We start from the raw sequence: 18,360 nt of genomic DNA, 5'->3' as shown, positions 1-18,360 counted from the left end.
ATTACATTTATGAGATGTGGTTAATCTGGCAGTCACAAGTGAAGAAATCACAAACACAAAGAAAGAATAATTCTCACATGGTCCCCTGTCTGCTGTCTCCTTGCCTGCAGTCACACAGCCCATGTGGTAGGCCAGTCTCCTCAACTCACGACCCTTACAAGGCACTGCATACTTGTCAAACACCTGACATGGCGGGGGGCAAGGGGAAGAACTGTCAAGACTTTGTTGAGGATGTTAAATTTTGCATCATGAGTTCTGCTTCTGGCCGCTATATGTAGCCGATGTACGCGGCGCTTTTGGCGGTGAGAACACTATCCCAAACTTGGCTGAGTTTGTACCCCCCTCGTCCCGGTTTATCACTTAGGTTGACTTCCTTATCCAGACTGCTTCTTTAATCCACTGGATGCGTCTGTTGTCCAATATTAATCTATTACCTTGCCCCCCCCTTCAATGACACAGTTGTTCCTGGAAGTGTGGTCCGTGTTCTTGCCGCAAAAGTGCCTCCTACATTGGCTACATACATGCATAGCGGCGAGAAGCAGAACTGCAGTTAGAAGCTCTGAGGAAGATGTCTGACAGACATCGAAATGTCAGCAGGTGAGAATAACTGGTTGTGTAAAATAAAACTCTTATTTCCCAGTCTTTGTTACCTCCTTGAGATCCTTCCTGAGTCTGATGCTGAAGGACTTGAAGAGCTCCACAAACTCTACATAACTCAGGTGGGTGGCATGTAGGTACTTCAGGCTGTCAGAGGAAGAGGAGTCCTTCTGCAATGGGATATACATTTTGTATTCATTAAAATATTCATCCAAATATTATTGACTATTAAAGAATGTGCAAACCGCTAGTTTGCCTACAGATATTACTAATTGTATAGTGGATGCAAAAAAAAAGAAGTTTAGAACACAATATCAATCAAGTAGTGTCAAAAACACAGAATCTTTTTAGAACTAAAATTTGGCAGAAGTTATGAACCACCAATAAACCCCACCTTTTTCAGCTTCTCCCTTCCATACCAGCTCTTGGACAGCTGGCGGGGGCTGTGTGCGGGGGAAGGGGACTTCCCAGGGTCTAGGGTGGATCCAGCACCCACTGGAGTAGTGTTCCCGTTGTACACCTCCGTCCGTACAGGACTTTGCTCGCTGTGATCCTTGATTGTGGTAAGATGAACTTTGCGCTTGGGAGATCGTGCTCGGTGTCGACTCAGATTGAGGCTGGAGGTCCGTCGGAAAGGCGAACCTTCCCGCGTGGTATTATACGGGGATTTTTCCCGTGATTTCACTACTGGAATCCCGGGTGTCCCAACGTTCCATTGTCTCCCTCCAAACAAGGCTATAGCATCAGCTGGTGTTGGACCCTGTTCCACAATAAAAAGTAACTTAAAGTTTGTAACTGTAACTTTTGATTTTTGCCTCATGATTTGCCCTTGGCTACAAAAGTCAACGTCAATCAAAAAAGGTTGATAAAGATGAAGGTAAAGGATACAGCTGAAACTGTACAAGGCACCACTTCTACATAAGAATCACCTAGCCAAATTGACTTTTTGGTGGTCTCTTAAATAAAGTTCCGATTGAATTTATTGTGACCACTTGTACATATAGACCAGATTTTGTTGGATTCTTCAAATTCCTAAGTGATCTTCTAGACTAGTTTTGACAGTACTCTATTGTGTCAGGATGAAAAGTTCTCTATAATTTCTTAGGATGCATCAAAAAGCATGTCAGGCAGCTTAAGGTAGTCACCACAACAGACTACACAATCATACTTGTAGCACACACGTACTGTCTGGCTGCACCCGATAACTGTTCAGCACCATGGACAGAGATGATGATATCTAACACATTGCATAGAAACTGTAATGGAAACTATACAGTTAAGTGCATTTACTCCCCCTGTGCTTTGCAAACTGTACTGCAAGGAAGATGAATGATTGGTCAGTGCCCTACCTTACACTTTTCATCCTCGTAGTACACACTGAGGTACTGTCTCTGTAACCAGTGGAGCCTCTGGTCCACCTGCCTCCTCTGCTGCCCAGCGATGTGCAGAAGCTTCTTCAGCCCAGAGAACCAGATGGCTGCCACGCTAGCTGGGGCGATGAAATGCTTCCATCTGCAAATACATGTAGATGTACAAGCTGGCATGTCAAAAACTCATTGAAACTTGAAACACTATTCTCGGTATCCTGTTAGGGGAAAACTATTGATCTACAATCCAATGTAAACTATGAAGAAACAAAAAACTGAAAATCCTGTTAGGGGAAAACTATTGATCTACAATCCAATGTAAACTATGAAGAAACAAAAAACTGAAAATATATGATGCTTGCAAAGAAGAGTTTACAATAATTTCTACTAAATTTTACCTAAATGGTCAAGATTCAAATGTACTTTCATCAAAATGTCCCCAATTCATACAAACCTGTTGTGAATCAAACATTTCTAAATTTAACTTATTTTAAGACTTGTTAATTGAAACATTGTAAAGGACTTGTTTTGTTACCTGTTCTCTGCCAGTGATGTCCCATACATGATGGAGATGCAGTTCTGCTCATGGCTGATGTCTGACAGCGAGTGCCGCTTCATAATACTGCCAAGGTCTGCACACTTTCTTCCCATCACAACATCCTTTATGCAAAACAAGTCTAGGAAGCCTTCATCTGCGCTGTCGTACGAGTGTGCAGCAAACACGTAAATGGAATGTAGGTTTGGCCCCTCGCTGTTCCCACGCTTGGTCCACACTAACTTACTATTGCACCTGAGGGAGAAATTTTCATATCAATATCCTACTATTGGGATTTCTGTCAGAATAAAAAGCATCCTTATACTAAGTAAAGTTAAAGTAATGCTTGCTGTACAAGAAGGATCTTGTGCACTGCACTGGAGTGGAGAAATATAGCAGACAGTGATTGAGAAGAGAAAGAACTCATGATGACTGATGTACATTTTTTGATACACATGTCCTACACATACAATAGTTCATGTACCTCAGTAGTGAGAGGAAGCTGACATGTGACTTGGAGGGGTCGTCTGTGAAGGTCACAATGGTGGCTCCATTGTGCATGAACTGGAGGGTGGGGAAGTCCAGCCTCCCCTGGGTGGGGGAGAGGAGCACCACCCCTGGGTTCCCCTTGGACGAGCCATCCTCTTCCCTCAGCACAAACTCTTCCCCAGCTCCCAAGCGTAGTCTGCAAACACAAGGGAGATTGAAAACTATGAAAATTAAATGCAGATGAGAACAGTTTTGTTGATCCTTGGACTCCCATCAAGAAAAGTACGTAAAACAGAAAAACAATACTGGTAGTTGCCCAAGGCAGTACAAAATGGCAGTTCATTCATTTTGTATTTTATGATCGTGCTTAAAATACATAAACTAAGCCAGTCATTTTATCTGTTCTTTCTTTCCATTTACTCTAATAGCTCAATCAAGGTGCAGCCTAACAGACAGCTTAAGGTAGTTGCCACAACAGACTGTACACATAGTACACATGTACTGGAGCAACAATATCAAACTTAAGGCCAACAAGGACGTACAATGTGCAAGAAGTACATGTCAATAACATGATGACAACCAGAAATTTCAAATTCTCACATAAGCACTGACATTGATTACAGTGAGAGCAATACATGTATAAAGATTATAAATCATGTTAATGGGCACTTCAATACAATATATTACATGTATGAATGGAATAGGTTATACACATATACATATGCTGAGCTATAGGGCTGCTTGTGACATTGAAGGTAGACTTTGAGCCAGATTAACAATTAAGAGCTATTCACATGTATTCACAATGCAGCATTCATGCACACACTAGAATGCAATAATAACTGGGGACATGATAATATTGCAACAAAAAATGGTGTGACAAAACATTTTCTAACACAAACAAGCTACATCACAAATGGTAGTTATACAATGGAACAGTAGTTTAGGAAGCACAACATCATGAGACATGGGATCATCATTTATTAGCATTCTACAGACCATGTGAAATAGCCTGCCTCTCTCATGGTTATACAGAACTGCATGTTGAGACCAGCTGTTAATACAACAAATCTAGGCACATAAAGGATTAGGCAGGAAAAATGTATGAAAAAGACTTCACTTCATGTTGCAGACTCCCTGTGCAATTGCAGTACAGCTAAGTACTGCTAGATGGCATGGTACAGCCACCACTGCTTATCTGAGAATTCAAGTATTCAAGTCCTACCTAATGTCTTGTCGTGCTAGCGTCGGTAAGTCAGTAAGTGGGTTCCTATCCTGACACCTGTCTATGTTCTGCAGGATGTTATGCACTGCTGATGTCTTGGGGAAGTCCATCAACCCATTGGCTCCCACCCTCCTGAGAAAATGGTTCTGTCCAAGGTAATCACAGATGACCTGCAAAGTGTGAAGAAAAATGGGTTTTTGTTAACAGAATCATTTTCTTTTTTCTATCTGGCAATACAAATGTACTTCATTTCCTTCCTATTCCTTCTAACAATTGGCGGGAGAGGGTAGACAATGTAACTCAGTAAAAAAAGGGTCACAAGAACTTTGCAAGTTGTTTATATCATATACTAGTAGATATCTCTCCTAACAAATAACCATGACCAGACTAAAGGTGTCCACAAAATGACCTGGAGCACTCAAACAGCGCTCACCAGATTGTCGATGCTGCAGTCCTGCTGCAGTACAACCATGCTGCAGCCCTCCATCAGTTCCGCCTGCAGATCCTGCAGGAAGGCTGCAAAGAATGGCACAATCCTGCAGTCTGGCTGGGCGGCCAGGCGCTTGTGGACCGTGGAGGAACAGCGGGCCACCTCCAACATCCGCAGGGGCAGCAGGTCCGACTTGGGGATGCTGTCCAGGAGGGGCTTCAGCTGCTCACATCTGAGGACAGGAATGTCGTCATGTTTTACTGTCAAACAGCTACGTCTAGTGAATCAAATCTTGTTGTGATAATTCTGCATTGCAGCAACAAATATTTCTACTCATCTGAATTCCTAAATGTTTTAAAGCTAAAACTAGATTCATCATATGATGTGGAGTAGACCCACCTGATGCCTGTGAGGATCTCCACCACAGCATTGTAGTTGCCGATGTTCCAGCAGGTCACAGCTACACACACCAGGTAGGACAGGGTTGCACGCTGTTCCTCCAGAGTCTTACCACTCATCACCAGATGGGACATCCAGCTGGACACCTGAAACATGGGACAGAATACTTAGCAGGATATACCGGGACATATATCTAATAACCATGTTTCTTCTCCAGTATGTGCAACCGCAGCATACATTATACATGTCATATAACCCACGTTTATCATCAACGTTTTTGTTATTCCTATGGTAACTTAGAGTTAGCTAGGTACAGGTTTTTGCTTTTAAATTACAAAGTTAGGCTTTCTATACCAAAAAAGAACATGTTAATAATATCTATCTTTTTAAAACTTGATCCACGGCAGTGCAGGGCTGTCTCCAGCTATAGTATCACATGTCACTGAGTTGAAAGAAACTCTTACCTGGTAGAAGTGTGCAATCAAGTCTTGTACAGAAGCTCCATGTTTCTCTTCCGGAGCTCCTTCCCTGTTAAGGCTGGTACACAGGTGTTGTAGATACTCCCCTGGTGGGACTGATGCGAACAGTCGGAGCTCTGTCTGTGTCAGGATCAGTGCCGCCTCTTCGGGGAAGTGGAGAACATCCTGGAACTGGTCCAGCCTGCTGGAGAGGTCCTCATCCTCCTGTATACCTTCTGGCACTGTGTGCAAAATTTACAGAACTAGTTTTAGGACCTTCCACAAGGAAAAAAGGAAAACAGGGAATTCAAACATCCATCATTGAACTGAATTCCTGAGGTCTGCTACCATGAGCACTGTAGAACAGCTGCAAATTTACAAAGTGCGATATATTACATGTACAAACATCTGGATAGCATCTGTACACATGAAGGCAAGCTATTCGATAATCAGCGTGTAGCAAAAGACTGAGGCTACATTGTATTCTTAATTTCTTGAGTACATAATGGCTACTTTTATCTTTGAAAGGGTCAAAAGGTTTCAGTTAAAACGATGCCGAATTTCTAATCGATTCCTTTAACATTAAGTTGAAATTGATCTGATGCTGATGATTGTATAAGTGAAGAAACAGAAACAAGTGAATCAGATGCAGTTCCAAATGTTTACCAAGGAAACTACAACCCTGGTATCTTCCTTAAAACCAAAATCATTACAGGAAAAAATGGGACGTTTCATCTTCCACTGCTTCCCAAAAGGAAATCAAATTCAAAAACATACATTGCATTTTGTAGCAGTTCTTATTAGAATAGTCACTTGTCCAATTTGTCACCATTGTTATCCTGCTTATCCTGTTATCCGAGTGTAGACTTTTTCTATTATGTGTTTCACGTTGCAATTAGCCCTCGGGAAAGAATTTTCAAACTAAAACTCAATGTTATCTTTCCCTACAGAAGTAAACATAAAACATCTACATTGAAGTATGGAAGCTGAGAATAAATGTCCCTTACTGCTGTAGTGTGGAAGCGTTGCCTTCCACCCCAGGTTGTACATGGCCTCCCAGAGAGTTGGGTACTTCTCTTCAAACTCTGGGCAGGACAGAGCACCTAGGAACCAACAGCCTCGCTCCACCCCACTCAGAGACATGCAGCCATAGCAGCAACAACGGACGGAGTGGGTCTGTCGTTGCCATGGCAACAATCTGAGGCAGATAGCTGGGCTGGGTGGGCTGTCTGGAGAGGGTAAATGGACATCCTGTGGTATGCAATAGAAACATTGATAAGTATTATCATCATGCAACATTTACAGGAGAATTTTTTTAGACTGATTCAATTGTCCAGTACTTAACTTCTAGCATGTATGCACACAGCTGTTTTAACCTCTTAACATGGTACAAAAAGGAAACTATGATTCAGCACTACTGTTAATATCATTCTGCAGTTAGGAAGCCATAATTGAGGCCACATCAATCTATCTCGTACAAAATTTAAAATTTAGCAAGATGAAAACACTGACTGTTAACCCCTTCTTGAGCTAAATGTTACCAGTATTCTCTTTCAAATTCTCAAACAAAACCAGCTTTAAATGATATGATTAAAAAAAAAATGATATGGGACCCAAACCAACACCACACTTTGCCCAAAGAGCTACTTGTTACTTGAAAATCATGACCATAACAAAAGATATCAAAACTGCAAGTTCTGCAGCAGTACTTTAAGTTTAACAAGCTGCTCGGTGGCCCAAAATAAGGTCTTATTAGGCCACACCAATTTAATTTCTTGGTTCACGGATTTTTTCATAAAAAATATGGAGCGAGAGGGCGAAATAAAAATAAAAATAAAAATTGTAAAATGGTTGGGGTAAAGGTAACGGCTAATCCAAAACATCAAAAAAGTTTTCAGGTTGGAGAAAAGTACAAAAACACTATTATTGTACAGTAACAGCACCTGTACCCACACTTTAAGGAGCTTATAATATAAAGGCCAATTTGCTACACCAGAAAGCTGGTGAATGGTTTCATTAATGGTGAAAATTTGCTGAGTGGTAATTTTTATTATTATTTTTTTTCTCCAAAAAATAGGAGCGAGCGAATCCGTGAACCAAGAAATTAAATTGGTGTGGCCTTAAACGACCTACCCATATAAAAAATTAGACAATTGCATCTGGGACTTTTTGAGTTGTGCTACTAAACCACAAACAAACATACATACATACATACATACATACATAAATACAAACTTCTTTGAGAAGGAAATAATGGTCCGATAAACAGTTTGGCCTTTAGAGTGCAGTGAAAGGTCAATCAAGTCATCTATCAAATCATCGGACCAAAGTACCTACTACACAAGAGAGAAACACGCCAGAAACTCAGACTGAGACATGAAAGTAAAAGTACACTGAACATGGCCTTTGATGGATGACTTCATCAGCCACATGGGAGTGGTGCTTCACACAGCGATAGGTGCATTCCTGGTGTGTGAGATGGTGGTTATAACATCCATTATCATAATACCGCCACTAATCATAATACCGCCAAATAAATCAGCGATGAATTTAAGGAGATCTACTGGTGCATCTACAGTTATTTCCTAGGTTTGCACACTTCAGGCATCCAAGTTTTCAACAAATTCTTAAAAAGGCTTCAATAACGATGCATTCAAAGACAACACGGCCAAAAGTTTTCAGTTCCTTTTCGGGGCAGGCGAGCTCGTTGTGGGAAGGACATACTGTCACGTTCATCACCAGATTTGTAGATAATAATCACACGTGCTCATGGCACAAGACGAGCATGATTCAACAACAATCTTAAATTTCTGTCGGTGACCTACAATTTGTGTAAAAGTGTGACGAACTGTTGCTTAAAAGCCCGGATCTACGGCTGAATGGGCAAACTTGAACGTACGCAGCCATTTTCCCGCCATTTTTATTTCTACGGTAGCAGTAAAGTTTTACGCCTGAGCTGGTGTAATTGTGACGGACCAAAATTACATGAAAATTCAGTATGCGTCCATTTTCTCATGACTTTTTGTATGGTCATGCAGGTTTTTGTTTTGTGCAATTACTAACAGGAAAGGAAGGAACAACAGAGGATGTATAAAGGTACATAGCAGCAGTTAATTGTGTCGTGTTTCGTCCTGGCGGTATTATTGAAGCCCCCTCCAACCACCCGTTCTCCTTGCAATTCCGCGGTGTGTTCCAATTACGATATTATGTTTTTAGCAGGACAAGAGAGACAAAAGAAGATACACAAAAGAAGCGGCAAAGGTAAGCTGTAACAGCAACATGTAACTGCAGAAAATGATGCGTTGATCATTTGCCAAATTAGTATTGCTTGAGAAATTGCAGTAAACCTGGCGGTATTATGCCAATAGATGTTACTAAATTAGAATGATTATGATCATGGTGGCATAATTATGATCATCATCAACCTACAATTACCAGTCAAGCTTGTATTTCCTGAAACTGCTTGATTTATTCATCACTGAATGATGTTGCTTTTCCTTCTGTCCTTAAATACTAATTAATCCTGTGATTTTCATTTAACATGCAATCAAATACCTATCTTATTACAGTGGATATATGGTTACACAGTCACACCTGTTAGTCTATACCCACACAGCAACTGCAAATTTATCTCAGACTGGCCTAATCTGTATTCATGAACCATTCATGGGTGAGTGCTTGATTACATACACCAGTTATGACCAAAGAAAGGCCTCATCAGACAGACAGATGAACATGTCACGTCACGGTCTGACTAAACACCACAAACGACCACAAACAACCACAAACGACCAGAGACGACTCTAATAAGCAGTGTATATTGGGCAACGACCTTGTATGACGCACTGGGGACAATGTTTATACATTTATGAATTTAAAAAACGCAACAATTCCTAAGTATTCACGAGTTATTTTGAGTTAGTCCGCTGGTTTCAAGATTGACGCAATTCTTGGCCACCAGACGACAGGACGATAAAACTATGGGAGCTGTTTTGGTTTATAGATTATAGCATTCTGCAATTCTATCATTGTCAACTTCTAAAATTTGTATACTAAGTGTTTTTCAGCCTCAAATGATCTCAAATTCAAGCAAGCACGATCCAACATGTTGGCCAAGAATTGCTTTAATCTTGAAACCGGACTAACTCGAAATGACTGGTGAATACATAGGACTTGCTGCGTTTTTTTAAATTTATAAATGTATAAACAATGTCTCCAGAGCATACACAAGGTCTTTGCCCCATATACACTGCATATTAGAGTCATTTGTGGTCGTTTGTGGTTGTTTGTGGTCGTTTGTGGTGTTTAGGCAGACCCGTCACAACAGTCCTCTTTCCTGTGAATCGACCTGGTGAATCAATGCCAATTGTCACACTCAGATGCTCCAAATCACGAAGCTCTGGGCCAAGTATCTGTATGTCAATTCAATTGGCATCACAAAAATCTGGATGTGAATCTGTATGAATGCAATCACATTTCATAACAACGCATAATCTCTGTCATTTTACAGTACAGGTCAACAGTGCTGGGAACATGACATCTGGCACATGGCAGGCACAATTTCATTTCTTCTTACTAATAGAGTTTGATAAAAGGTAAACATGATGTTTCTAATCATAAGTGCCATTGAAACATTTGCAGTATTACTTTAGATACTTGAGAAGCACCTGGATACACGGCATCACACAATTGGGTAGTGACAGATGGTTCTAATGTTGTTAGCTCCATCAATCTGTGCGTGAGTGTGACCTATATAATAGTATGAATGTTACATTCACGTGTAGTTTTCTGACCTAATTAAAAAGTCCAAATTATTCCTCTAAGTTGAAGAATGTCATGTATATTGATCTGTGATAGCTATAAAGAGAAATGGCACAAGATCACAAAAAGGCCTAACTGCACCCACCTTTAATGTGGGAAACAGCCTGGAGAGTTCTGCAAACCCTGCCAACACTTTCCTGCCTCTACAAGACTTCTGTAGAACAAACTGTTTCCTGTCGTTCCATCGTCTCTGCAGCTCCTGATGGATGACATTCAGGTGGGCTCTCCTCTCCCTCCTGCACCCATCACACGTATCCTCTGCAACGGTCTCCCCAAAGTGTCCGTCTGAGTAAGTCTCGAAAGTCCGCAACTTTGTGTAAACTGGTTTCTTTATGTCCTGCCCACTTTTTCTGAAACGCCGAACTAACCGTCGCATTCGCTTATCCGATGAAATTATGCGCACCCCACTCGTGTCGCTATGCCGGCGGGTTTGCAACATGACGTCTCCGTTGAGGTTTTTGCCACAGTCGGAATGATGTTCCTCGCTGTCGGAACTGGACCTGTCGATGTGATTGTCGATACAGCCGGTACGAACGCGGATGGTGGTGCGTGGGGAGACCTGCCTCTCCTCCACCACTCTGAAGTGAGGTCTTCTCTCCAGACATCTTGCCATGCTACCCTGGAAAAAAGAGTCATTATGTAAGGAAACCTTCAGATTTTACATTTATGGCAATTTGATATGGACCCTGCACTCTGTCTGCCAAGAGATCATACAGACATGTTCAGCAGCACAGAGAAAAATGATATGTTCTGTATCTGTATCTGTATGGCCAGTATAACCACCCTTTGGTATAACACATCAGCTTCTGTGGGACAGCTCAATGATACCTGACGTATATTCTGTATCCAATATTACAAAATGTTCAATGACAAAAATACAAGTTGAGGTAAATAGTTAATACAAAAACATTTGATGTTTCAATAATGCATTGTCCGAGAAAAGTCATATGTTTTCCAATAGCTCCGATAGCTTTGAGTGTAACAACACAACTTCAAGGTCTACTGTATGTGCAAGGACGTTATATCAGCGTCCTTGGTATGTGTAATAATGTATACAACTGCTAATAAAATGTAGCATGCAAAATTTGAGCAAAATCTTGGGTGAATTCAAATCTTAATGTCATATTTTGTTAGCCTCCTTATCAAGCAATCTGCAAAGTACCAACTTGAAGTCAGAAAAGCTTTCCGTGCACATGCACAGCATACATGCACCCTTTATAACTAACATGCTTGACTTACAGAAGTAACAGACTAAACATTTCCAATTACATTACTTGGACCTAAAGCCCCTCTCATCTGTTAAGTTATAAACGGGCACATTGAGTCATCACACTAATCTGTAGTCTGGGGCTTCGTCCTATTGTAGGTCTGCTTTAAAGCTCAGTCTAAGTAATCTATCAATTTATCATGTAACAAAAAAATTATTGACATTTGAGACCTCACTGGGACAAAGAAGAAAGTGGAAAATAGAAGTTTGACTTTGAGTCCATCTCCATGCATCTTTAAATGTTTGTGTACCACTCATTGTTTGCTTGCCTATCACGTTACTTTTCACTTATAAATCTACTACTTTAAAGCTTAGGAAAATACATTTTCACCAATTTCAGACTATTTGACAATCATATGTATGTATCAATAATGGAGCCATATAGAAATGTTTGGCCATTACTGGTCAATGAATAAAACCATCATCTCCAGACACTCACTCACACTCACTATCCATGGTTTGATCTCAAGACATGCTATCAATCTAATAAAATCTGGCAGAAGGCTTTCAGCTACTGTACTTTTTGCACAGGGCTAATTAATTCACAGTTATCCACAATGACGTCATCGTCCACACCGACAGACTATCCTAAGCAGTTGCATGGTACATTGTACCACCTTTTACCTCCTCAACTCATGTAAGCTGCTCACTTTAGACCTAAGGCAGAGTGAGGAAAATGGTGTAAGTGCCTTTCCCAAGCGTACAACATTGGTTAGGGCATTCAAACTCTGGACCTCTGGGTTCTAGGCTAAACACCCTAACCATTACATGACCATGATACCAACACACTTATACAACACTGACAGATAAATGTGACAACCTGTTACAAGTCAGGACTATCCTACTGATTGTAGTCTCAAAGTAGAACTAACTTTCAATCTTTGTAAATTTTCCAATAACAAAACTTGAATTAAGTCATACTTTGCTTTCATTGATATCATTGATTTCCATACTTTCATGAACCATTCATCAATCTTGTAACATTTTGCGTATCGATAATACTATTAATACAATTATCAATTCATATAGTGTGGGTGGATACATGCAACACAAAGGTAAAGACTCTCTTTGTGCAGCAGTAACTGTTAACCTCCAACAGAGCCAGTTATATAGCACGGCCGTCCGTCAGAGATAGTGGCTTTATTGACAGTTGAAAGTGTCAGGAGAAGGTCACTACCTCCTACAAACCCCCCTGCAACAGTCGTACCGCACAGACACGAGAGCTACAACAAATACTGCAGGGGGTATGGACTATGATTCAACTAGCATTTGAGCTCAGACATCTGAATCCAGTAAAATCTTTGTATAGTTTTGAACTTGCTAGACAATGGTTGTGAATGGATTTTGTATTTAATGCAGCAGACAACATGTCTAGACTATGTCATGTACATGTACTTGCAAACTGCAATTTGAAAGACTGTAAGTAGAAGTATAAATACTCTTGCAAGCTAGAAATATAATACATAGATGGGGTGTCTGTGTGGTGAACCACAATTTATTTAGGTTCATATACCACATTATACAATGTAGCAAAGTAACAAAGTCTGCATTTCTAGTAGTAACTGCCAGAGATTTGTTACAGACATCTTGTCAAAACATCATTCAAAATACATTTCTAAGTTACAAAGCTGTGTTGGTGATGACAATGGCCAATAATCTGATGTATTTGCTTGGGTATTTGCAGGAAGATTTTTCAAATCATGCCCCATCATGCCATATCAGAAAGAAGTATTCTTAGAGCTAACGTTACAGGTGCATGCATATGTTCATGTAGTGTGGGATCCCTAGCCTGACAGCACAGTGAGTAACAAAAGGATACATGTACTTAATATGACATACATTAGTAAAACTTATTAAAGGCTATAGTGACTAAAACAGGTGACAGAAAATGGTTGCATTTTGAAAGTGGATATACCAGTATGTATGAACGGGTAGCTATCACATTTGTAACTGTTTCTAAACACAAAGACTCCCAAGTTTACAACGGTGTGAAGAGGGTTAAACTGTACTTATCACAACTTGAAAGAATTTGATAGTTATAAAATGGAGATCTTACACCTAATTACATGTATATGAAAAAATGAAGATCAGTTAGATTTTTACCTTCCTGTCGGACATACAGTCATTCAGGACTGGTGTGAAAATCACACGGCATGTAATGTCCCATACACGTACACTGCACTTGTGAATGTAGTTGCTACAAAGTACAGTACTGCAAAATGACACTCCAACTGTTGAAAACCCTCCAAACATAAATGTTCATTTAAATACCCTACAATTGATTGACTTGCTTGGCAACTTTTACAAATACCCACAAAATGTCAGATTCATAATTGATCATTTATCAATGATAGGAGCCAAACGACATGAAACAATAGTCTGTAAAACATTCTCATTGTTGATACACTAAGAAATCCAAGAGACAAACCTGTGACATCCTGTGGCAAATGGGTCTGGATTGCCTCAGTTAACAGCAAGCTAAATACTCTCACCCTGTGCACACTTTGCTCTCCAGCTACAATCCTGGCAACCACTGAGCTGAAGTGTTGGCTGACTGTTCTTACATTAGATGTACCCTGGGCTGTCAATCAGGGCTGGTTCATTACATGCCTTGGTGTTGTTAATAAGCAAAACTATATACTAGTATGGGTTTGTTCATTCTATGAGTTAGGGGAGAAGGTATTAATCTGCAAAAAATTATTTTGAAATGAAAGTTTGGGAGTGGACACTTGAACACGAGGCAGAGATGGTAATCAAATTTCAAAAGGTTATGGGTGACATGGCAAATGGTCATGAATTTTAATGACTGCCCCCTTTTATACTGTATAGTGGAAAAGCCTCTGGCAGACTGAGATATACATACATAGGGTGTGTAACTGTTAGGAAGGATAAATGTTACAAAGTGAGACATTACTTTTGCCATGGAAAGTACAATCAACAAAATCTGATGGTAAAAATGAAATTATAGATCTATTTATGAATCAATTTTATATGAATCAATTTTATATGAATCAATTTTATATGCATCAATTTTATATGAATCAATCTTATATGAATCAATTTTATATAAATCAATTTCATATTATATCTTTGAGATATGACATTAAGTACATCCTTGCATTGATATACATGTATATCCTAGCATCACTCACCTCACCTAATCCCACCCTCATCAAGAGGGTCGGGGACCATAGTTGCCTCCAGCATCAATGAACAGTTATATTTTTGCCAAGGAACTGGTGAAAGCTCCTTGGGAAAAACATGATGTTTTGCTGGTGTGTTCTTTTTCTTTCTTCTTCTGTCAGTAGCCAAACCAAGCTTACAAATGTAGGTTACATAATGATTTGACTAACACCAGTTAATGACTAGGCCCCAAAACCAAGCAGATAAAGTTTTTTTTTTTACAAATGTACATTTTGTACTCCCACACAATTTACCACTGAACAGTATGCAATTTACTAAAGGCTACAGGGAACACATACTGCATTCTCCCAATAATGTTGCCTATCTAGTTCTCTTTGATGTATCGCCACAGCTACAGCTACAAATACAATGTACATCATACAAAAGTACAAATGTATATGTACCTGTGAGCATTCAAAGGAAATCACTGTAAGCCATCGAAATTCAACAGCTTATCCAGTAATGCTTGCAAAGTTGTCAACTATAAACTGAAAACAAACACTGTTTGCACTAAACAATCTCAAAATATGTTAAACTTGATACCCACTGACGAAAACGGCCCGCCAGTGTTACATTGTAAGAGCTACTACATCTAAAACCAGACTTGATGTCGTCTTTGAATTTGTTCAACTCTTAAGTTTACAAGAGTTCAGAGACTGCATACCTCCATGAAATATTCTGACTGAAATGACTTTTATGTCTGCATGATTTATGCTTAGTTACGTACACCTTTAACTAACTTATACAGGTCACAATGTTGACAAATCCAATCATATACTACATGTACTTTTTTTAGGAACCTTTCACATTAATCATGCAAATTAGGTGTTTATTTACATAATTGATATCTGCTAATCGTCCACCTGCCACAAACTACATGTTTGTGTCCTATAATGGAAACACTGCAAATACAGTAGACGCCAGGTAATTGCACATCGGATAATCGCACACTTCTGTTAATTGCATGAAATCCGCAAATCCCGCGGCGGTACGGTCCAGCTTAATAACTTCACTTTATTGCACCATTCGGATAATTGCACGAAATACACTGGCAAATGCGGTGTGCAATTAAGCGGCTTCCACTGTATAAGTTTTCCTCATTAAGTCCAAATTTGCATAATTTGGACTTCAATTTTGTACATCTCTGAGATACCTGCATACTATTAAAATACATTTGTACCATGGAAATCCATCGTTCCTATGTTCTGTTATGCTACTAAAAATCAACCTTGACTTCATCATATCATTCTAATCCATCAATAGGTTCTAGAATTATGCTGACTACAAAAATCCGGACACACATACACTCACACACGCAGACACACCAAAAACAATATCTCCATGAAAATATATGTAGAGTAATATTTTATGGATTAGATTTATGCTGAGACTATGATCTTGGAAAAATCAAATTTGGGCTGGTATGGAAAAAACTAATGTTCCCATCAGCTTCAAATATTAGTTAATTTGGTTTAAACTTGAAAGGTTGGAAAATATCTTCTTAAGCAAAATTAAACTTGAAATCGAGAATTTACAATGTCCCAGAAAAGGGTGGTCGTGGACGCAATACACAAGTGGTCAACTTGGGCAAGTCGCTTACTGCTTGTGTCTAGGGGGGAACTTTGGGGACAGTCAAAAACCTGTCATCTTCAGGCAGTCTACCATTAACTGTTTAGTACTGTATACTAAGGGAGGTTGCAGGGGTACTGATATACTAGATTTCAACATGATGACCTCTCCCTGATGCCTGATGCCACAAGCTGGTGCAGGCTTGGTTACTTAAGGAAGGACAGGGTGAATCTATAATTGTACAATAATAGTGATGGAGTGTCTTATCACAAACCAATAAATAACAGCCAAACCAATAAATAAATCACAAATTCATTTTTGAGCAGATCGGACTTAAATTGTGGCTAAGATTGGAGGAACATCTGCATGCAGAGGTCTCACACTTTGTAAGTACAGTACCTTTCTTCAGAATTGGTTATACCCCCCTCACATTAGGCGCGATTCGATCAGACGACGAGTCTGCGAGCTCTAATTTACGAGGAGGCATGACCCTGATGCCGACGAAGAAATGGCAGAGTTATAATCCCCCTTCCCGTCAGGGTCATGCCTCCCCGTAATTTAGAGCTCGCCGACTCGTCGTCCGATCGAATTGCGCCTAATGTGAGGGGTGTATTAAGAACCATACAAATGTACCTCTGAGTCAACATAATATACTTGTAGGCAAACATATAATTGCACATGTACTGTCTGCTAGGACTGCCTTATGAACTTTTCAATGAAATTTCAGGGCAGGTGCATATAAATGTAGACAAAGAAACAACACATTTGAATGATTCGCACTCATTTTCATCATGTTGGGTAAAAGCCACTTTCCTAGCACTATACTAGTAAACACAATGCCAGGCAGGCAGCCAGAACTCCTGTGGTCCATCACACATGTTTCATCTGCACAGTGAGACATGTTGTAGTTGATGAAACAGGACGGAGGTGTTATGGAAAAACAAACGGGACTGACACGCTGTAGCAGCGTATACAGCTTGTTCATGTAGATGCTTGGTGACAGGCTAGACGACTGAACTCAGACATTCAAAATTCAGTTGTCAGGAAGACAAAGAGACGTACAACATTGACATATCACAGATTCAAAAGGAAGCTTAGCGGCCATATCTGTACATCACTGAAGAAGACCAGGCATATGTACAAGTACAAATGGAGGAAAGATATACATTGTACACAATGCAACTTGCCTCTAAAGTGGTTCTAAGCTGAGTTTTGTTTCTGATGGAGAAGTCACTAAATCAGGCTGATGGAAATGGGAGCTGTCAAAACCTTGAAGGCCTAGGGAGGGTCTTTTCCCATTGTAGAGTAGGTATAATTGCTAATTAGACAAAAACAACAATTATTCTATCTGAATATTTTTTAAAGAACGTTATTCTATATCTTCTTGGATTAAACATTATTGGCCATTTTGCAGAGGCAATGTTAACACAAATTGGGCCGTCACAGAATTCCTGGTTTTATTTCTATTTTCCTATTGACTTCCCATTCTAATAATTTTCTGAAAATAATCTAAAAAATGAGAAAAAGAATTGATTTGGCCTCTAAGCAGTGTTTTTGAAAATTCTCACATTGTATATGACTCACAAGCATTTGATTGTGCAACGTAAAAAATTCTCTATGCCCCACATAATTAGCTTCGAAACTGGCTTTACTGATTTCTTCAATAGTTTCTGCAAAATATAATAATATCAACAACACTGACAGTACATAAATGGTCATAGAAGCTGACAAACTGTTATGCAACCTGCCAAGTCTGGTATGTTAGGGCCCTCCAAAATATCTGAGCACAAGATCATATGGCAACTTTACGTCATCATTCAGTTTGTTTCTTTCCCGTGAATGAAATGGCATACTATTATGCCAAACATTAACTTTACTTTCCACCATCTTGTTGAAACTTGTACTTACACAGGAAGTAGCCTGCTTGCCATATATAGACAGGATGGACTCACCAGTGCACATCCCTGCCCCTCCCACGGCAAGTTCTCTGCCACACTCCTGCTGAAGCTGCCCAGTTGGA

At 39.9% G+C, this 18,360-nt stretch overlaps 1 protein-coding gene across 5 annotated transcripts in view; it reads right to left on the bottom strand.

Moving 5' to 3' along the window:
- LOC118414021 (1-phosphatidylinositol 4,5-bisphosphate phosphodiesterase epsilon-1-like) overlaps nt 1–18,360 on the bottom strand; it is a 42,182-nt gene that overhangs the window by 10,762 nt on the left and 13,060 nt on the right. For 3 of the 5 annotated variants that reach the window (XM_035817743.1, XM_035817747.1, XM_035817744.1), the window contains exons 4-15: nt 10,407–10,940; nt 6,508–6,751; nt 5,507–5,742; nt 5,043–5,188; nt 4,647–4,875; nt 4,214–4,383; nt 2,984–3,184; nt 2,500–2,754; nt 1,947–2,109; nt 992–1,357; nt 651–767; nt 78–183 (exon numbers count right to left, since the gene is read on the bottom strand). In XM_035817743.1, the coding sequence (XP_035673636.1) occupies nt 78–183; nt 651–767; nt 992–1,357; nt 1,947–2,109; nt 2,500–2,754; nt 2,984–3,184; nt 4,214–4,383; nt 4,647–4,875; nt 5,043–5,188; nt 5,507–5,742; nt 6,508–6,751; nt 10,407–10,940 (2,767 nt within the window). Of the gene's footprint in view, nt 1–77; nt 184–650; nt 768–991; nt 1,358–1,946; nt 2,110–2,499; nt 2,755–2,983; nt 3,185–4,213; nt 4,384–4,646; nt 4,876–5,042; nt 5,189–5,506; nt 5,743–6,507; nt 6,752–10,406; nt 10,941–14,016; nt 14,165–18,292; nt 18,316–18,360 lie in introns of those variants that run through there. The other 2 variants (XM_035817746.1, XM_035817745.1) reach the window with 2 other exon arrangements.

Source organism: Branchiostoma floridae, chromosome 4 (genome assembly GCF_000003815.2).
Source record: "Branchiostoma floridae strain S238N-H82 chromosome 4, Bfl_VNyyK, whole genome shotgun sequence".
Classification (NCBI taxonomy): Eukaryota; Metazoa; Chordata; class Leptocardii; order Amphioxiformes; family Branchiostomatidae; genus Branchiostoma; species Branchiostoma floridae.
Note: the sequence above shows the minus strand (reverse complement) of the source record. Positions and strands in the feature narration are given on the sequence as shown.